We start from the raw sequence: 23,483 nt of genomic DNA on the forward strand, positions 1-23,483 counted from the left end.
TCCTTATCTGACATCTATTCCAGATAGTTTAACTGACTCAACTTTTTCTCAATTTGAGAGGGACCACTAAACCTGGCTTTGAAGGCCTGTCCTCCCACTGGTACAATACTAATATCTCATCACCACTGGAAAACATCCAAATTTCAGAGTTTTATCTGCCGGCTGCTTCATTCTCTGCTGTGCCCTCTTCAGGTGCTGTTTAGCTAACTCACCGACCTGATTTAATCTCTCCCTCACCTCTGATGTATAATATAGTTGTGAGATCTCTGACTTCAGTGCTGTCAATTTTTCTTTATTAATTTCAAAGGCCCTCTCACTTCATGTGCGAATATTAACTGAAAGGGAGTAGTCTGAGTAGATTCATTTGGGGCATCTCTGATGGCAAGCAACACAAATAGAATAGAGTCGATGAGTGTGGTGTTGGAAACTCACAGTCAATCAGGCAGCAACCGAGGAACAGGAGAGTGGACAATTCAAGCATAAGCTCTTCAACAGGAATCGACTCTCCCACTCCTTGGATACTGCCTGACCAGCTGGGATTTTCCAGCACCACATTCTTCCACTCTGACCTCCAGCATCTGCAGTCCTCACTTTCTCCTAACACAAATGGAATACTTTATCCCAGTCATTTGTGTAATCCTGACAGTACGCTCTTAACTTGGTCTTCATGGTCTGATGCCACCTTTCCAAACTCCCTGGCATTCAGGATGAGACACACTCTGATTTAAGGTGCTGTACGCTTAAGTTATCCATGACTTCTTTAAACAGTCTAGCAGAAAAATTAGACCCTTGGTCTAATTGAATCTCTCTGGGTAGCCCATACCACATGAAGAAAGCTATTAACTTTTCTACCATCCTTTTTTGCCTTAATACTCCATAATGGAATTGCCTCCAGAAATCTGGTCGTCACATCCATTATGGTTAGCAGGTACTGGTTCCCAATTTTAGTTCTCGGGAGGTAACCCACACAATCAATCATAATCTGCATGAAAGGCTCTTCGAATGTTGGAGTTGGCAACAAAGGTGCTGGCTTTATTAGGAGAAAGTGGGAACTGCAAATGCTGGAGATCAGAGTCAAAGAGTGTTGTGCTGGAAAAACAACATCCGAGGAGCAGGAGAGTCGATGTTTCCAGTGTAACCTCTTCATCAGAAATGAGGAGGTGGCCCAAGGCATCTGAGAGATGAATGGAAGGTCGGGTAGGGCAGGGGGTAGTTAGCTGGGAAGACAATAGGTAGATGAAGGTGGGGGTGAAGGTGATCGTTCAGAGAGGAGAGTAGAGCAGATAATAGAGCAGGAAGGAAGATGGACAGGTCGGATAGTTCAAGAGGATGGTGCCGAGTTGGAAGGTTGGATCTGGGATAAGGTAAAGGGAGGGTCAATGATTTGATCCCGTGAAATTGGAGGGTCCCAAGGCGGAAGATGAGGCATTCTCCCTCCAGATTCCGTGTGGCTAGAGTTTGGCGGTGGAGGAGATTGATCATCCATTTCATACTTCTAGCTGAAGATTCCTGCAAACGCTTCATCCTTATCATTTGCACGGATGTGCTTGGCTCTTCCACCATTGAGGATGGGAATATTTGTGGAGCCTCCTTCTCCAGTGAGTTGTTTAATTGCCCACCACCATTCATGACTGGATGTGACAGGACTGCAGAGCTTAGATCTGGTCCATTGGTTGAGGAATCGCTAAGCTCTGTCTATCACTTGCTGTTTATGCTGTTTCACATGCAAGTAGTTCAGTCTGGTGCTTTCACCTTCAGCTATGCCTGGTGTTGCTCCTGGCATGCATTTCTGCGCTCTCCATTCAACCAGGGTTGATCCCCTGGCTTGATGGTCATGGCTGAGTGGGGGATGTGCTGGGCCATGAGGTCACAGATTGTGCTGCTGTTAATGGCCCACATCACATCATGGATGCCAAGTCTTGAGTTGTTGGAGTTGTTTGAAGTCTGTCTCATTTAGCACAATGATAGTGCCTCACCACACATTGGAGGTTATTCTCAATATGAAGAAGGGACTTTGTCTCCTTAAGGACTGCGCATTGATTTCTTTTCCCGTTACCGTCATGGACAGATGTATCTGAGCTGGCAGATTGGTAAGGATGACACTGAGTATGTTTTTTCCTCTTGTTGGTTCCCTCACCACCTGCCGCAGACCCAGTCTCACAGATATTTCCTTGAGGACCCAACCAACTCAGTCAGTCGTACTGCTGCCGAGACACTCTTGACGGTGAACATTGAAATCCCCCCCCCCCCCCCCCAGGGTACATGTTGTGTCCTTGTCACCTTCAGTGGTTCCTCCAAGTGTTTTTCAACATGGAGGAGAACTGATTCATCAGCTGAGGGAGGGTGGTACGTGGTAATCAGCAGGAGCTTTCCTTGTTCATGTTTAACCTGAAGCCGTGAGACTTTATGGGGTCCGGAGTTAATATTGAGGACTCACAGGGCAACTCCCTCCCGACTGTATCCCCACTGTGCTGCCTCCTCTGCTGGGTCTGTCAGGACATATCCAGGGATGGTGATGGTGCTGACTGGGACATAGAATGTCAGGGAGGATTCTGTCAGTATGACTATGTCAGATTGTTGCTTGACAAGTCTGTGAGACAGCTCTCCCAATTTTGGCAGTAGCCCCCAGATGTCAGGAAGGAGGACGTTGCAGGATTGACAGGGCTGTTCCTGCATTTTCCGGTGCCGAGCGCGGTGCCAGGTGATCTGTCCAGTTTCATTTCTCTGAGACTTTGTAATGACTGGTACAACTGTGCGGCACGGTGGCACAGCAGTTAGCACTGCTGCCTCACAGCGCCAGAGACCCGTGTTCAATTCCCGCCTCAGGCGACTGACTGTGTGGAGTTTGCACGTTCTCCCCGTGTCTGCGTGGGTTTCCTCCGGGTGCTCCGGTTTCTCCCACAGTCCAAAGATGTGCAGGTCAGGTGAATTTGCCATGCTAAATTGCCCGTAGTGTTAGGTAAGGGGTACATGTAGGGGTATGGGTGGGTTGCGCTTCGGCGGGGCGGTGTGGACTTGTTGGGCCGAAGGGCCTGTTTCCACACTGTAAGTAATCTAAACTGAATGGTTTGCCAGGTCAGATCAGGGGGCAACTGAGAATCAATCACACTGCTGTGGGTCTGGAGTCACATGTCGGCCAGACCAGGTGAGGACAGCATTAGTGAACCAGATGAATTTTTCCCTGGTCATCAGTGAATCTTAATTACAGATGATTGTTTTAGACTGAATTGAATGACTCCATTGCGGGACAGGATTCACTCCTGGGTCCCCAGAGCATTGGCTGAGATTCTGAATTGATAGTCTCGTGATAATACCAGCCAGTATCACCTCCCTTCCCCCAGTGCATGGAGGGGTACAGAGCACTAAATGGAGGTTTATAGCAGACTGCATGGAGGGGTATAGAACACTGCATGGAGGTGTAAAGCAGGCTGCATGGAGTTGTATAGAGGACTGCATGGAGGGGCATAGAGGATTGCATGGATGTATACAGAGGACTGCATGGAGATTAATGGAGAACTGTATGGGCGTGAATGGTGTACTGCATGGAGGTGTATTGAGCCTTGCATGTAGGTGTCGAGTGGACTTCATGGTGGTGTATACAGGAGACTGCGTGGAGTTCTGCAGAGGACTTTGTTGTGGTCAAAATAGGATTGCATGGAGATGTAGAGAGGACTTCATGTACTTCCCAACAATGCCTCTTATTTCTCAGGAGGGTCAGGAAATTCAGCACATTTGGAAGGCCTCTCAGTAACATTTATCGCAGCACCATAGAAAGCATTCTATCTGGGTGCATCACGGTTTGGTACGGTAACAGCTCTCTCCAGGAACATAAGAAACTACAAGAAAGTTCATCAGGAGAGATGAAATGCAGAAGCCCATAACACCGACTCTCCTGTTCCTCAGGTATTGCCCGACCTGCCGTCTTTTTCCAGTGCAACCCTTTTCGACTCTGACTCTCCAACATCCGCGGTCCTCACTTTCTCCTACTCCTCATTCAGATTTGTTTGTTCACATGTATCCCAGAGAGGGCAGATAGTCCTGACTGTGTCTGTATCACTTAGCTTGGGCAGAGCAGACAGATCCCATTGAGTCTATATCATTGACTCAGGGAGCACAGGCTATTTACTCTGCATCTGTAGTAGGTCACCAGGACTGCCAACTGAACATATTCAGTTTGTATCATGAAGATTGGAGAGAGCAGACTCCCCTCACTGTGGCTGTATCACTGACCCCATGGAGAGTGAGTATGGATGGACTCTGAGACAGAACACATTTCTAATCCCTGAATTCTTCAATCCATCTCATCATTTAGTGAGTTTCCCCATTCGCGTAAAAGGGTATCTTACCATGTTCTTCAGCTGTTTCCTGAACTTAGTCTGGGTCACGACATATATACAAGTGTTTGTGCAGCAGCTTAGGAGCTGGAGAATGAATCCGATCTCTCGCACAAAATGATGTAGATGTATGACCCTATATCCCATCCAAAACATGCGTTTCCACAGAGAGTATAGCATAAACACTGACCATAACAGGATGAAATTTCCTGAGATAACAAACAATAAAATGATGGACTTCCTTCGAGTCCCCATTTCTGGGTCACTGGGATTCTCCCCACTGCTGTGAGCCCGAAGTCTCCTGCGGGCTCTGCTGGCCACTAAAATGTGCCTGACACTTAAAGCATTGAGCAGCAGAATCAGGACAAATGGCACTACAGGGTTCAGAATATAATATAGGCACTCGATTGTTCCCCAGACTGGAGATGACAGAATATCAGGTGGTACTGAACAAAACCAGGGGAGACTTCTCAGCAAATACTGAGATGTGAACATAAAGTACCAGAAAATGTTCTTCAAACCACTCAGCACAGTCACTGTTCCCAGAACCACAGCTGCTGTCTTCTCAGTACAAAATTTAATTTGCAGATTTGAGCAGCAAATGGCCACATATCGATCAAAGGTAAAAGTGACGGTAAACCAGACAGAACAGTCGGTGGCTGCATAAAGGAAGACAGCGTGGATATTACAGATGGGGATGGACCGTATGAAAAATAAGTCTGTCTTATAGACAATTGGAATGTGCCTCAATAGCAGATCGAGGACAATAACAAGGATATCTGCTGTTGACATTGCCATCAGGTATTGAGTGATACATTTTGAAAGACCACACTTTCCTTGCGAGAGGATTATAATTGTTATGATGTTAACTGTGAGGAGGAAAAACAAATATGGAAGCAAATCAAACTGGTAGAATAGTTAACAATTTCACAGAGTACTTTATATTATTTGAAAATGTGTCCCTCTTTCTGACAGTGCATTGAAGTATTCATACCTCTGTTCAAGTAATCTGCTGGACCAAAAAAAACATTCAATTAAATCAGCCATTAAGTAAAACTTCATATTTGGTATGAAACAGAAAATGACGAATAGCAGTTTATAAGAGATTATGTGAATGTTGACGCTGGGCTGACAGATTATTTATGTGAAAGCAAGGGAATAAAAGAGAAATCACCAAGACCATGAGAGGTATGTTTTAGTTTCTGCAGTAGAACAGAGTTCAGTGACACTGTAGTAGAGTGGAGGAAACATCCAGGTTCCTGCTCTTTATCTTTCCAGTGTCATTCAAAATTAGTGTGGAAGAATTGGCCCAACTTCCCCTTCACTAGTACCTGGTGACCATGGGGCATATGATCACACATATCCTGCTCTTGATCCTCATTCAATGCAGATGGATTTATGTTATTATATATCAATATATATTATTCATTCTGATACCTACTTCGGGATTTTATGTAATGGAAGAACATTAGTCCTTGATCACCCTCTTATATCATTCATAAAATATGAGTGTTGCTGGTTAGGTCAACATTCAATGCCCATCTCTGATTGTCCCCACAAAGATGCTGCCAAGCTGCCTTCTTCAGCTACTGAAGTCCATGTAATGTAGATATATCCGCAGAGATGTTAGGGAACAAGTTCCAGCTTGTGGCTCTGTGACAGTGAAGGAACAGTAATATGGTCCCAAGATAGTTTCCCTGTGCACCTCATGGTTTGTTGCTTTGAGTAGGTGGAGGTCACAGGTTTGGAAAATGTTGTGAGACGACTCTTAACAAGTTGCTGAAGTGCATCTTTCACATGCCTCACATTGCTGCTGGCATACATTGATGATGGAATCAGGGAATGTTTGTGGATGTGGTGCCAATCAAAGGGTTTGCTATATCTCTTCAGTACTTTGGAGCTAAACTCATTTAAGCAAGTGGGGAGTCTTGCATCACAAACCCACCTTGCCCTTTGTAGATAGTGGACATGCTTTGGGGAGTCCGGAGGTGACGGATGTACCACAAAATCACCAACCTCTAACATGGTCTTGTAACACTGTCATTGACAGAAATGGTCCAGTTCAGTCTGGTAACCCCCCAGCAGATTGAGAGTAGGTAAAGCAGTGATGGTAAAGCAATTAATGACAAGAGAAATGGTTAGATTTGCTCTTTTTGGAGTTACCTGGCACTAGTCAGCCCAAGTCTGAATATTAGTCAGGTGATGCTACATGTGGATATCGAGATTTTCTGTGACCAGCAAAGTGGGAATGGTACTCATGCTTGTGCAACAGTCAACAAACATCCTGAATTCTGACCCCATGATGGAGAGATGGCCAGTGATGAAGCAGCTGAAGATGGTTTAGACTGTACCATTGCTGCATCATCGGATGGTTCCTGCATTCTCGGTGATGTTAGTATCTGCACAGTGGCCTTAGTGAGGCGGGAAACAGTTTAAAACAGCCCACTGTTGCCATGGGAAATGAAAGTGATTGGGCCTGCAGTGGGGTCTACGAAGAGGGAATGGTTTCTGGTCGATGTTTTTTCCTCCCAATCATCCTGCCTGGGATCCTCAGCTTTGGGTCATAGAATTGTGGAATCGTAGAGCATGGAAACAGATCTTTCGATCCAAATAGTCCATGCCAATCAGGTTTCCTAATCTGAACTAGTCCCATATTCCTGTATCTGTCCCATATTCCTCTGATCTTTCATATCCATGGACCTGTCCAAGTTTGTTTTGAATGTTGTCATTGTATCTGCCTCTACCACGTCTTCTGGGAGCTCGTATCATACAAGCACCACCCTCTGTGGGGAAAAGTTGCCGCTCAGGTCCATTTTCCATCTTTCCACTCTCTCCTTAAACCTATGCATTCTGCTTTTGGGCAAGAGTGCCAAATGCCTTCTTTACCACCCTTTCTACCTGTGATGTCACTCTCAGATACTATATACGTGCATCCACTGGTGTCTCTGTTCGACAACTCTCCCCATTGCCCTCCCATTAACTGTGCTGACTCCTTGGTGTGGTTAACTACAGGGGGTGGTGTGGAGGAAGGTGTATTGCAGGTGGGGTTGAACAGGTCATTGAATAAGCTTGTATTGGAGTAGACCTTCTCCAGTACAAATACAGGAACATTCTCTCATGGCCAACAGTCATGGCACTGAGACCCTTGCCTGTTTTTTGATTTTGCCAGATCGGGGTTTGGTCACATTTTGGCAGATTGGACAGAAGAGGGGTCAAGGGTTACATGGAACACAGGAATAGATTGATGCACAAGCAGTGGAATAAATAACACCTTCAGCACCATGCATTGTCCCGGTAAGTTCATTACAATTGAGGGAAACTTTGAAGAAACAATGAAAGGCACATTCTAAAAATCACTAGTTTCACACAGCTCCATTTCTGTGGCAGCCAGTTCTGAGACAGTGTACTTGTTTAATCCTGATAGCGAGGGAATGGCAGAGGATGGGGATCAGGAAATGTTGGTCAGGATGGGGAACTGGGAAAGAGAGTTGAATGTAAAGCTTCCTGTGATGAAATACATTTTGGAAACAGTGGCCACCTGAATCAGTGCCAGGAACGAACACGAGGGTGACCCAACTCAGGGTCAAATGGATCTGTAAGATTCTGAATCCTCTCACTGATCCTCATGAATTGGCCAAGGATGGGTTTGGAGTCAGTGGATCGGGATTGACGTTTATGGTAGGAACGAAAGACAATGACTTTGGTCTTTCCAATTTGAAATGATAAGAACATTTCTACGGTGAAATATGATTTACAGATCTCATGGGGAGACTTTGACACTTAGCAGGAATGCCAGCAACAGCAGCAAGGAGGACAGAGCAACTGGCAGGAAAAGTGATGCAATTAAATAAAGTTTTTAGAATTAATAGCAAGCTAGAGACTTACCAGGAACACCAACAATAACAAGGGTGGGATAGTAAATGCGTTGAATAACCAGGAGTATATAACGGATCCGAGTTGTTAATGACATCAAGTGGTAATTTGCAGAAATATAATCAATTGTTGCTGAGAAACTCCTGCCCATTGTTGTAAAATTCCGATCTTCTGTGTTCAGATTCCAACCCATGGTTGTAAAATTCCAATCTATTGTTCTCAGATTTGAATCTCTCTTCTCCCGAGCTCCCAGTCTCTGGAGCTGCCGGTCCCTGTTAGTGCTGGGGGTGATGCTGGAGGTGATGCTGTCACTGATACTATAGCTTTGTACATTGTCAGTAATTTATAATTAATAGAAGAGAGAAACCCTCCTGGGACACAATTATGGTTCATGGAGTTTGACATTAATTACAGTCACAAAACAAACAGTTAACCCACTTCAATCCAGTACACTATTCCCTGACTGGAATAGATCTTGTACCTACCTTGGACTGCATTATGTGAGTGTTTGAGAGAAGCAGAGATAATGGCTTTGAATATTCTCTGGAGGTATTGATGTGGTTCCAAAGAAATGTATTGTTACAAACATTGCACCCCATGTTCAAAAAAGGCTGGAGAAATCATAGCTGCTCCTCCAGCCAGTCAGTTAGGGCACTCTGCCTCCCGTGTTGAAAGTAAGGGCCACTTCAGTAACATGTTGGCTTAGGCACAGACAGCAGAGAGACATGTTGAAACGCTGTGGTTCAGGGTGAAGGAAGACACATTGATTGATTGATTGATTGACTGGTTGATTGATTGCCATGTTTACCTGAATACAGTGAAAAACGTTCTTTACGAGCAGTACAGGCAGATCCCAGTAAGCAGGGATGTACAAATCATAGTTTGAACAGAAACTTGGACAGAGGCGTACAGGTTACACCCCACAGGGCGTGCACGAGGCAAGATCAACATTAATAAGGTCAGCGTTATTTGAAGTTAGAGATTCCATTCATCAATCTAATAGTGGCTGGGAAGAAACTGTTCCTGAAGCTGCTGGTGCGTGTGTTCAAGCTTCTGTACCTTCTGCCTGAGGGGGGCCAGGTTGTAGGAGATCATTACCGGGGTGGGAGGGGTCTTCAATGATGTTGGCAGCCATTCACCGGCAACGAGCCATGTAAATGGAGTCCATGGATGGAAGGTTGGCTTCCGTGATGGTCTGGGCTGTGCACACAACCCCCTGTAGTTCCTTACCGTGCTGGGCAGAGCGGTTGTTACACCGGGACAGGATGCTCTCTCTGCTGCATCTGTAGAGTTTGGTGAGGGATTTAACGGACAGGCCAAATTCCCAGAGCTGCCTGAAGAAGAAGAGGCGTTGTTGCGACTTCTGGATCAGCCCATTTGTGTGCGAAATCCAGGACAGATTGCTGGATATTGTCACTCCTCGGAACTTGGAGCTCTCCACCCTCTCAGCCTCAGCTCCATTGCTGTAGAAGGAGGCATGTTCTCCTCCTGTCTTTCTGACGTCAATGATCAGTTCTTCAGTTTTGCCGATGCTGAGAGAGAGGGTGTTCTCACTGCACCATGGCACCAAGCCCTCTATCTCCTTCCTGGTGTTTGATATCCATCCTCCCACAATGGGGTCTGCAGCAAACATGGAGATGGTGTTTGTACAGAATTTAGCCACACAGTTGTGGGTGTACAGGGAGTACAGCAGAGGCTGAGAATACATCCATGGGGGGCTCCAGTGTTGAGGGTTATCGTGGAGGAGGTGCTGCTGTCTATCTTCACTGATTGTGGTCTGTGGGTCAGGAAGCTGAGGATCCAGCTGCAGAGGGTGGAACCGAGACTCAGAGTTTCAGAGTTTTGTGATCAGTCTGGAGGGGATAATGGTGTTGGAGGTGAAGATGTACTCGATGAGCAGGAGTCTGAGTAGAAGTGCTAGCGGTCCAGATGTTCCAGGGATGAGGGCAGGGTTAGAAAATGCTGAGGAAGTGTTACATCGGTCGGCAAATTGCAGGGAATCGAGCCAGAGCTGATGTGGGCCATGACCAGCCTCTCGAAACACGACAGCATTATGGAGGTCAGAGTCACTGGGCGGGAGTCATTAAGGCACATTGCATTTGCTTTCTTAGGTACTAGAATGGTGGTGGTCTTCTTGAAGCAATTGGAGTCTTCGACTTGGAGGAGGGAGAGGGTGAAGAATTCAGCTGGTCCGCACAGGATCTGAGTGAACGAGCCAGGGACTCCATCTGGGTCTGTCACTTTCCTTGGATTGACCCGAGGAAGACTGATCTGGCATCAGCAGCAGTGGCAGAGGGAACACGTGCCCCTGGAGCTATCGGGGCAGTTGACACCGCGCTTCTGGCGTTCTGTTTGAACTGAGCATAGAAAGTGTTAAGTGCATCAGGGAGGAATGTGACTTTTGTCTGCTATCATGCTCTGCTTCAGTTGGTATCCCGTTATGTTGTTTAGGCCTTCCCACAGGCAATGGGTGTCTGGACGATTGGTTTGGACATCTAACTTGGTCCTGTATGGCATCTCAGATGGCTTTGCCCAGTGTCTGCGTGGGTTTCCACCGGGTGCTCCGGTTTCCTCACACAGTCCAAAAATGTGCAGGTTAGGTGAATTGGCCAATGCTAAATTGCCCGTATGTAGGGGAATGGGTCTGGGTGGGTTGATCTTCGGAGGGTCGGTGTGGACTTGTTGGGCAGAAGGGCCTGTTTCTACACTGTAAGTAACGTATATCTGGATTTTCTGTATTGGTCTGGGTAACCCAACTTGAATGCTGAGTGCCTGGCTTTTAGGACGGAATGGATTTTCCAGTGTATCCAAGTTTCCCATTTGGGAAACACCCGGAATGACTTTGGAACACACTCCTTCATGGATCTCCTCATGATGAATGCTGACCTGATGAATACTGACCTGATGAAAACTGACCTGATGAATGCTGACCTGATGAAACCTGACCTGATGAAGGCTGACCTGATGAATACTGACCTGATGAATGTTGACCTGATGAATGCTGACCTGATGAATACTGACCTGATGAACACTGACCTGATGAATACTGACATGATGAATACTGTCCTGATGAATACTGACCTGATGAATACTTAACGGATGAATTCTGACCTGATGAATGCTGACCTGATGAATACTGACCTGATGAAGCTGACCTGATAAATACTGACCTGATGAATGCTGACATGATGAATACTGACCTGATGAATGCTGACCTGATGAAGCTGACTTGATGAATACTGACCTGATCAAAGCTGACCTGATGAAAGCTGACCTGATGAATACTGACCTGATGAAAGCTGACATGATGAATGCTGACCTGATGAATACTGACATGATGAATACTGACCGGATGAATGCTGACCTGATGAAGCTGACCTGAAGAATACTGACCTGATGAATACTGACCGGATGAAAGCTGACCTGAATGAATGATGACCTGATGAATACTGACCTGATGAATGCTGACCTGATGAATGCTGACCTGATGAATATTAACCTGATGAATACTGACCTGATGAATACTGACCTGATGAATGCTGACCTGATGAAAGCTGACCTGATGAATACTGACCTGATGAATACTGACCTGATGAATGCTGACCTGATGAAAGCTGAACTGATGAATACTGACCTGATGAATGCTGACCTGATGAAAGCTGACCTGATGAATACTGATCTGATGAATGCTGACCTGATGTATACTGACCTGATGAATACTGACCTGATGAATGCTGACCTGATGAATGCTGATCTGATGAAAGCTGACCTGATGAATGCTGACCTGATGAAAGCTGACCTGATGAATACTGACCTGATGAAAGCTGACATGATGAATGCTGACCTGATGAATACTGACCTGATGAATACTGACCTTATGAATACTGACCTGATGAATGCTGACCTGATGAAAGCTGACATGATGAAGCTGACCTGATGAATACTGACCTGATGAATACGAACCTGATGAATACTGACCTGATGAATGCTGACCTGATGAATGCTGATCTGATGAATACTGACCTGATGAATACTGACCTGATGAATACTGACCTGATGAATGCTGATCTGATGAATACTGACCTGATGAATACTGACCTGATGAAGCTGACCTGATGAATGCTGACCTGATGTATACTGACCTGATGAATGCTGTCCTGATGAATGTTTACCTGATGAATGCTGACCTGATGAACACTGACCTGATGAATGCTGACCTGATGAATATTGCCCTGATGAATACTGACCTGATGAATGCTGACCTGATGAAAGCTGACCTGATGAATGCTGACCTGATGAATCTGACCTGATGAATGCTGACCTGATGAATGCTGACATGATGAATGCTGACCTGATGAATATTAACCTGATGAATACTGACCTGATGAATACTGACCTGATGAATGCTGACCTGATGAAAGCTGACCTGATGAATACTGACATGATGAATACTGACCTGATGAATGCTGACCTGATGAAAGCTGACCTGATGAATACTGACCTGATGAATGCTGACCTGATGAAAGCTGACCTGATGAATACTGACCTGATGAATACTGACCTGATGAAAGCTGACATGATCAATGGTGACCTGATGAAAGCTGACCTGATGAATGCTGACCTGATAAAAGCTGACATGATGAATGCTGACCTGATGAATACTGACCTGATGAACGCTGACCTGATGAATGCTGACCTGATGAATGCTGACCTGATGAATACTGACCTGATAAATACTGACCTGATGAATGCTGACCTGATGAATGCTGACCTGATGATGCTGACCTGATAAATATTGACCTGATGAATAGTGACCTGATGAAAGCTGACCTGATGAATACTGACCTGATGAATACTGACCTGATGAATGCTGACCTGATGAATACTGACCTGATGAAGCTGACCAGAATGAATGCTGACCTGATGAATACTGACATGATGAATACTGACCTGATGAATGCTGACCTGATGAATGCTGTCCTGATGAATACTGACATGATGAATACTGACCTGATGAATGCTGACCTGAATGAATGCTGTCCTGATGAATACTGACCTGATGAAGCTGACCTGAATGAATGCTGACCTGATGAATACTGACCTGATGAATACTGACCTGATGAATACTGACCTGATGAATGCTGACCTGAATGAATGCTGTCCTGATGAATACTGACCTGATGAAAGCTGACCTGATGAATGCTGACCTGATGAATGCTGACCTGATGAAAGCTGACCTGATGAATACTGACATGATGAATACTGACCTGATGAATGCTGACCTGAATGAATGCTCTCCTGATGAATACTGACCTGATGAATGCTGACCTGATGAATACTGACCTGATGAATACTGACCTGATGAATGCTGACCTGATGAATGCTGACCTGATTAAGCTGACCTGATAAATGTTGACCTGATGAATACTGACCTGATGAAAGCTGACCTGATGAATGCTGACCTGATGAATACTGACCTGATGAATGCTGACCTGATGAATACTGACCTGATGAATACTGACCTGATGAATGCTGACCTGAATGAATGCTGTCCTGATGAATACTGACATGATGAATGCTGACCTGATGAATGCTGACCTGATGAATACTGACCTGACGAATGCTGACCTGATGAATGCTGACCTGATGAATACTGACCTGATGAATGCTGACCTGATGAATACTGACCTGATGAAGCTGACCTGATAAATGTTGACCTGAATGAATGCTGACCTGATGAATGCTGACCTGATGAATACTGACCTGATGAAGCTGACCTGATAAATGTTGACCTGATGAATACTGACCTGATGAAAGCTGACCTGATGAATGCTGACCTGATGAATGCTGACCTGATGAAGCTGACCTGATAAATGTTGACCTGATGAATACTGACCTGATGAAAGCTGACCTGATGAATGCTGACCTGATGAATACTGACCTGATGAATGCTGACCTGATGAATACTGACCTGATGAAGCTGACCTGAATGAATGCTGACCTGATGAATACTGACCTGATGAATACTGACCTGATGAATACTGACCTGATGAATGCTGACCTGAATGAATGCTGTCCTGATGAATACTGACCTGATGAAAGCTGACCTGATGAATGCTGACCTGATGAATGCTGACCTGATGAAAGCTGACCTGATGAATACTGACCTGATGAATACTGACCTGATGAATGCTGACCTGATGAATACTGACCTGATGAATGCTGACCTGAATGAATGCTGACCTGATGAATGCTGACCTAATGAAGCTGACCTGATGAATGTTGACCTGATGAATACTGACCTGATGAAAGCTGACCTGATGAATGCTGACCTGATGAATACTGACCTGATGAATGCTGACCTGAATGAATGCTGACCTGATAAATGTTGACCTGATGAATACTGACCTGATGAATGCTGACCTGATGAAAGCTGACCTGATGAATACTGACCTGATGAATACTGACCTGATGAAGCTGACCTGATGAATACAGACCTGAATGAATGCTGACCTGATGAATACTGACCTGATGAATGCTGATCTGATGAATGCTGACCTGATGAATACTGACCTGATGAATACTGACCTGATGAATGCTGACCTGATGAAAGCTGACCTGATGAATGATGACCTGATGATTGCTGACCTGATGAATCTGACCTGATAAATGTTGACCTGATGAATACTGACCTGATGAAAGCTGACCTGATGAATGCTGACCTGATGAATACTGACCTGATGAATGCTGACCTGATGAAAGCTGACCTGATGAATACTGACCTGATGAATGCTGACCTGATGAATGCTGACCTGATGAAAGCTGACCTGATGAATACTGACCTGATGAATGCTGACCTGATGAATGCTGACCTGAATGAATGCTGACCTGATGAAAGCTGACCTGATGAATACTGACCTGATGAATGCTGACCTGATGAATGCTGACCTGATGAATGCTGACCTGATAAATGCTGACCTGATGAATGCTGACCTGATGAATACTGACCTGATGAACGCTGACCTGATGAATGCTGACCTGATGAATACTGACCTGATGAATACTGACCTGATGAAGCTGACCTGGGGAATGCTGACCTGATGAATACTGACCTGATGAATGCTGACCTGATGAAGCTGACCTGATGAATGCTGACCTGATGAATGCTGACCTGATGAATACTGACCTGATGAATGCTGACCTGATGAATACTGACCTGATGAACGCTGACCTGATGACTGCTGAACTGATGAATACTGACCTGAATGAAAGCTGACCTGATGAAGCTAACCTGATAAATGTTGACCTGATGAATACTGACCTGATGAACGCTGACCTGATGAATGCTGACCTGATGAATACTAACCTGATGAACACTGACCTGATGAAGACTGACATGATGAATGCTGACCTGATGAATGCTGACCTGATGAATACTGACCTGATGAACGCTGACCTGATGAATGCTGACCTGATGAATACTGACCTGATGAACACTGACCTGATGAATACTGACATGATGAATGGTGACCTGATGAATGCTGACCTGATGAATGCTGACCTGCTGAATACTGACCTGATGAAGCTGACCTGGTGAATGCTGACCTGATGAATACTGACCTGATGAATACTGACCTGATGAATGCTGACCTGATGAATACTGACCTGATGAAGCTGACCTGGTGAATGCTGACCTGATGAATACTGACATGATGAATGCTGACCTGATGAAGCTGGCCTGATGAATACTGACCTGATGAAGCTGACCTGGTGAATGCTGACCTGATGAATACTGACATGATGAATACAGACCTGATGAATGCTGACCTGATGAATACTGACCTGATGAATACTGACATGATGAACGCTGACCTGATGAATGCTGACCTGATGAATACTAACCTGATGAACACTGACCTGATGAATACTGACCTGATGAATACTGACCTGATGAAGCTGACCTGTTGAATGCTGACCTGATGAATACTGACCTGATGAACACTGACCTGATGAATACTGACCTGCTGAATACTGACCTGATGAACGCTGACCTGATGAATGCTGACCTGATGAATACTGACCTGATGAATACTGACCTGATGAAGCTGACCTGGTGAATGCTGACCTGATGAAAGCTGACCTGATGAATACTGACCTGATGAAAGCTGACATGATGAAAGCTGACCTGATGAATACTGACCTGATGAATACTGACCTTATGAATACTGACCTGATGAATGCTGACCTGATGAAAGCTGACATGATGAAGCTGACCTGATGAATACTGACCTGATGAATACGAACCTGATGAATACTGACCTGATGAATGCTGACCTGATGAATGCTGATCTGATGAATACTGACCTGATGAATACTGACCTGATGAATACTGACCTGATGAATGCTGATCTGATGAATACTGACCTGATGAATACTGACCTGATGAAGCTGACCTGATGAATGCTGACCTGATGTATACTGACCTGATGAATGCTGTCCTGATGAATGTTTACCTGATGAATGCTGACCTGATGAACACTGACCTGATGAATGCTGACCTGATGAATATTGCCCTGATGAATACTGACCTGATGAATGCTGACCTGATGAAAGCTGACCTGATGAATGCTGACCTGATGAATCTGACCTGATGAATGCTGACCTGATGAATGCTGACATGATGAATGCTGACCTGATGAATATTAACCTGATGAATACTGACCTGATGAATACTGACCTGATGAATGCTGACCTGATGAAAGCTGACCTGATGAATACTGACATGATGAATACTGACCTGATGAATGCTGACCTGATGAAAGCTGACCTGATGAATACTGACCTGATGAATGCTGACCTGATGAAAGCTGACCTGATGAATACTGACCTGATGAATACTGACCTGATGAAAGCTGACATGATCAATGGTGACCTGATGAAAGCTGACCTGATGAATGCTGACCTGATAAAAGCTGACATGATGAATGCTGACCTGATGAATACTGACCTGATGAACGCTGACCTGATGAATGCTGACCTGGTGAATGCTGACCTGATGAATGCTGACCTGATGAATACTGACCTGATAAATACTGACCTGATGAATGCTGACCTGATGAATGCTGACCTGATGATGCTGACCTGATAAATATTGACCTGATGAATAGTGACCTGATGAAAGCTGACCTGATGAATACTGACCTGATGAATACTGACCTGATGAATGCTGACCTGATGAATACTGACCTGATGAAGCTGACCAGAATGAATGCTGACCTGATGAATACTGACATGATGAATACTGACCTGATGAATGCTGACCTGATGAATGCTGTCCTGATGAATACTGACATGATGAATACTGACCTGATGAATGCTGACCTGAATGAATGCTGTCCTGATGAATACTGACCTGATGAATACTGACCTGATGAATACTGACCTGATGAATGCTGACCTGATGAATGCTGACCTGATGAAGCTGACCTGATAAATGTTGACCTGATGAATACTGACCTGATGAAAGCTGACCTGATGAATGCTGACCTGATGAATACTGACCTGATGAATGCTGACCTGATGAATACTGACCTGATGAATACTGACCTGATGAATGCTGACCTGAATGAATGCTGTCCTGATGAATACTGACCTGATGAATGCTGACCTGATGAATGCTGACCTGATGAATACTGACCTGACGAATGCTGACCTGATGAATGCTGACCTGATGAATACTGACCTGATGAATGCTGACCTGATGAATACTGACCTGATGAAGCTGACCTGATAAATGTTGACCTGAATGAATGCTGACCTGATGAATGCTGACCTGATGAATACTGACCTGATGAAGCTGACCTGATAAATGTTGACCTGATGAATACTGACCTGATGAAAGCTGACCTGATGAATGCTGACCTGATGAATGCTGACCTGATGAAGCTGACCTGATAAATGTTGACCTGATGAATACTGACCTGATGAAAGCTGACCTGATGAATGCTGACCTGATGAATACTGACCTGATGAATGCTGACCTGATGAATACTGACCTGATGAAGCTGACCTGAATGAATGCTGACCTGATGAATACTGACCTGATGAATACTGACCTGATGAATACTGACCTGATGAATGCTGACCTGAATGAATGCTGTCCTGATGAATACTGACCTGATGAAAGCTGACCTGATGAATGCTGACCTGATGAATGCTGACCTGATGAAAGCTGACCTGATGAATACTGACCTGATGAATACTGACCTGATGAATGCTGACCTGATGAATACTGACCTGATGAATGCTGACCTGAATGAATGCTGACCTGATGAATGCTGACCTGATGAAGCTGACCTGATGAATGTTGACCTGATGAATACTGACCTGATGAAAGCTGACCTGATGAATACAGACCTGAATGAATGCTGACCTGATGAATACTGACCTGATGAAAGCTGACCTGATGAATGCTGACCTGATGAATGCTGACCTGATGAAGCTGACCTGATAAATGTTGACCTGATGAATACTGACCTGATGAAAGCTGACCTGATGAATGCTGACCTGATGAATACTGACCTGATGAATGCTGACCTGATGAATACTGACCTGATGAAGCTGACCTGAATGAATGCTGACCTGATGAATACTGACCTGATGAATACTGACCTGATGAATACTGACCTGATGAATGCTGACCTGAATGAATGCTGTCCTGATGAATACTGACCTGATGAAAGCTGACCTGATGAATGCTGACCTGATGAATGCTGACCTGATGAAAGCTGACCTGATGAATACTGACCTGATGAATACTGACCTGATGAATGCTGACCTGATGAATGCTGACCTGATGAAGCTGACCTGATGAATGTTGACCTGATGAATACTGACCTGATGAAAGCTGACCTGATGAATGCTGACCTGATGAATACTGACCTGATGAATGCTGACCTGAATGAATGCTGACCTGATAAATGTTGACCTGATGAATACTGACCTGATGAATGCTGACCTGATGAAAGCTGACCTGATGAATACTGACCTGATGAATACTGACCTGATGAATACTGACCTGATGAAGCTGACCTGATGAATACAGACCTGAATGAATGCTGACCTGATGAATACTGACCTGATGAATGCTGATCTGATGAATGCTGACCTGATGAATACTGACCTGATGAATACTGACCTGATGAATGCTGACCTGATGAAAGCTGACCTGATGAATGATGACCTGATGATTGCTGACCTGATGAATCTGACCTGATAAATGTTGACCTGATGAATACTGACCTGATGAAAGCTGACCTGATGAATGCTGACCTGATGAATACTGACCTGATGAATGCTGACCTGATGAAAGCTGACCTGATGAATACTGACCTGATGAATGCTGACCTGATGAATGCTGACCTGATGAAAGCTGACCTGATGAATACTGACCTGATGAATGCTGACCTGATGAATGCTGACCTGAATGAATGCTGACCTGATGAAAGCTGACCTGATGAATACTGACCTGATGAATACTGACCTGATGAATGCTGACCTGATGAATGCTGACCTGATGAATGCTGACCTGATGAATACTGACCTGATGAACGCTGACCTGATGAATGCTGACCTGATGAATACTGACCTGATGAATACTGACCTGATGAAGCTGACCTGGGGAATGCTGACCTGATGAATACTGACCTGATGAATGCTGACCTGATGAAGCTGACCTGATGAATGCTGACCTGATGAATACTGACCTGATGAATGCTGACCTGATGAAGCTGACCTGATGAATACTGACATGATGTAAGCTGACCTGATGAATGCTGACCTGATGAATACTGACCTGATGAACGCTGACCTGATGACTGCTGACCTGATGAATACTGACCTGAATGAAAGCTGACCTGATGAAGCTAACCTGATAAATGTTGACCTGATGAATACTGACCTGATGAACGCTGACCTGATGAATGCTGACCTGATGAATACTAACCTGATGAACACTGACCTGATGAAGACTGACATGATGAATGCTGACCTGATGAATGCTGACCTGATGAATACTGACCTGATGAACGCTGACCTGATGAATGCTGACCTGATGAATACTGACCTGATGAACACTGACCTGATGAATACTGACATGATGAATGGTGACCTGATGAATGCTGACCTGATGAATGCTGACCTGCTGAATACTGACCTGATGAAGCTGACCTGGTGAATGCTGACCTGATGAATACTGACCTGATGAAGCTGACCTGGTGAATGCTGACCTGATGAATACTGACATGATGAATGCTGACCTAATGAATGCTGACCTGATGAATACTGACCTGATGAATACTGACATGATGAACGCTGACCTGATGAATGCTGACCTGATGAATACTAACCTGATGAACACTGACCTGATGAATACTGACCTGATGAATACTGACCTGATGAAGCTGACCTGTTGAATGCTGACCTGATGAATACTGACCTGATGAACACTGACCTGATGAATACTGACCTGCTGAATACTGACCTGATGAACGCTGACCTGATGAATGCTGACCTGATGAATACTGACCTGATGAATACTGACCTGATGAAGCTGACCTGGTGAATGCTGACCTGATGAACGCTGACCTGATGAATGCTGACCTGATGAATACTGATCTGATGAATACTGACCTGATGAAGCTGACCTGGGGAATGCTGACCTGATGAATACTGACCTGATGAATGCTGACCTGATGAAGCTGACCTGATGAATGCTGACCTGATGAATACTGACCTGATGAATGCTGACCTGATGAAGCTGACCTGATGAATGCTGACCTGATGAATGCTGACCTGATGAATACTGACCTGATGAACGCTGACCTGATGAATGCTGACCTGATGAATACTGACCTGAATGAAAGCTGACCTGATGAAGCTAACCTGATAAATGTTGACCTGATGAATACTGACTTGATGAACGCTGACCTGATGAATGCTGACCTGATGAATACTAACCTGATGAACACTGACCTGATGAAGACTGACATGATGAATGCTGACCTGATGAATGCTGACCTGATGAATACTGACCTGATGAACGCTGACCTGATGAATGCTGACCTGATGAATACTGACCTGATGAACACTGACCTGATGAATACTGACATGATGAATGGTGACCTGATGAATGCTGACCTGATGAATGCTGACCTGCTGAATACTGACCTGATGAAGCTGACCTGGTGAATGCTGAACTGATGAATACTGACCTGATGAATACTGACCTGATGAAGCTGACCTGGTGAATGCTGACCTGATGAATACTGACCTGATGAATACTGACCTGATGAATGCTGACCTGATGAATACTGACCTGATGAAGCTGACCTGGTGAATGCTGACCTGATGAATACTGACCTGATGAATACGGACCTGATGAAGCTGACCTGGTGAATGCTGACCTGATGAATACTGACCTGATGAATGCTGACCTGATGAATGCTGACCTGATGAATACTAACCTGATGAACACTGACCTGATGAATACTGACATGATGAATGCTGACCTGATGAATGCTGACCTGATGAATACTGACCTGATGAACGCTGACCTGATGAATGCTGACCTGATGAATACTGACCTGATGAATACTGACATGATGAATGCTGACCTGATGAATGCTGACCTGATGAATACTGACCTGATGAACGCTGACCTGATGAATACTGACCTGATGAACACTGACCTGATGAATACTGACATGATGAATGCTGACCTAATGAATGCTGACCTGATGAATACTGACCTGATGAATACTGACATGATGAACGCTGACCTGATGAATGCTGACCTGATGAATACTAACCTGATGAACACTGACCTGATGAATACTGACCTGATGAATACTGACCTGATGAAGCTGACCTGTTGAATGCTGACCTGATGAATACTGACCTGATGAACACTGACCTGATGAATACTGACCTGCTGAATACTGACCTGATGAACGCTGACCTGATGAAAGCTGACCTGATGAATACTGACCTGATGAATACTGACCTGATGAAGCTGACCTGGTGAATGCTGACCTGATGAACGCTGACCTGATGAATGCTGACCTGATGAATACTGACCTGATGAATACTGACCTGATGAAGCTGACCTGGTGAATGCTGACCTGATGAACGCTGACCTGATGAACGCTGACCTGGTGAATACTGACCTGATGAACACTGACCTGATGAATGCTGACCTGATGAATACTGACCTGATGAAGCTGACCTGGTGAATGCTGACCTGATGAATACTGACCTGATGAATACTGACCTGATGAAGCTGACCTGGTGAATGCTGACCTGATGAATACTGACCTGATGAATACTGACCTGATGAATGCTGACCTGATGAATACTGACCTGATGAAGCTGACCTGGTGAATGCTGACCTGATGAATACTGACCTGATGAATACTGACCTGATGAAGCTGACCTGGTGAATGCTGACCTGATGAATACTGATCTGATGAATGCTGACCTGATGAATGCTGACCTGATGAATACTAACCTGATGAACACTGACCTGATGAATACTGACATGATGAATGCTGACCTGGTGAATGCTGACCTGATGAATACTGACCTGATGAATACTGACCTGATGAATACTGACATGATGAATGCTGACCTGATGAATACTGACCTGATGAACGCTGACCTGATGAATACTGACCTGATGAACACTGACCTGATGAATACTGACATGATGAATGCTGACCTAATGAATGCTGACCTGATGAATACTGACCTGATGAAGCTGACCTGATGAATACTGACCTGATGAACACTGACCTGATGAATACTGACATGATGAATGCTGACCTGATGAATACTGACCTGATGAAGCTGACCTGGTGAATGCTGACCTGATGAATACTGACCTGATGAATACGGACCTGATGAAGCTGACCTGGTGAATGCTGACCTGATGAATACTGACCTGATGAATGCTGACCTGATGAATGCTGACCTGATGAATACTAACCTGATGAACACTGACCTGATGAATACTGACATGATGAATGCTGACCTGATGAATGCTGACCTGATGAATACTGACCTGATGAACGCTGACCTGATGAATGCTGACCTGATGAATACTGACCTGATGAATACTGACATGATGAATGCTGACCTGATGAATGCTGACCTGATGAATACTGACCTGATGAACGCTGACCTGATGAATACTGACCTGATGAACACTGACCTGATGAA

At 44.9% G+C, this 23,483-nt stretch overlaps 1 protein-coding gene across 1 annotated transcript in view; it reads right to left on the reverse strand.

Annotated features, from left to right (window-relative positions):
• Window positions 1–4,304: 4,304 nt before the first annotated feature.
• The window catches only part of LOC148148634 (putative G protein-coupled receptor 139), a 32,542-nt gene continuing 13,363 nt past the window's right edge, over window positions 4,305–23,483 (reverse strand). The window contains exons 2-3 of the mRNA XM_087992352.1: window positions 8,220–8,530; window positions 4,305–5,203 (exon numbers count right to left, since the gene is read on the reverse strand). Coding sequence (XP_087848478.1) covers window positions 4,305–5,203; window positions 8,220–8,530 — 1,210 coding nt within the window. The remainder of the gene's footprint in view (window positions 5,204–8,219; window positions 8,531–23,483) is intronic.

Source organism: Chiloscyllium plagiosum, unplaced genomic scaffold, assembly GCF_037043375.1.
Source record: "Chiloscyllium plagiosum isolate Xiang-an unplaced genomic scaffold, Cpla_swu_hap1 HiC_scaffold_12, whole genome shotgun sequence".
Taxonomy (NCBI): Eukaryota; Metazoa; Chordata; class Chondrichthyes; order Orectolobiformes; family Hemiscylliidae; genus Chiloscyllium; species Chiloscyllium plagiosum.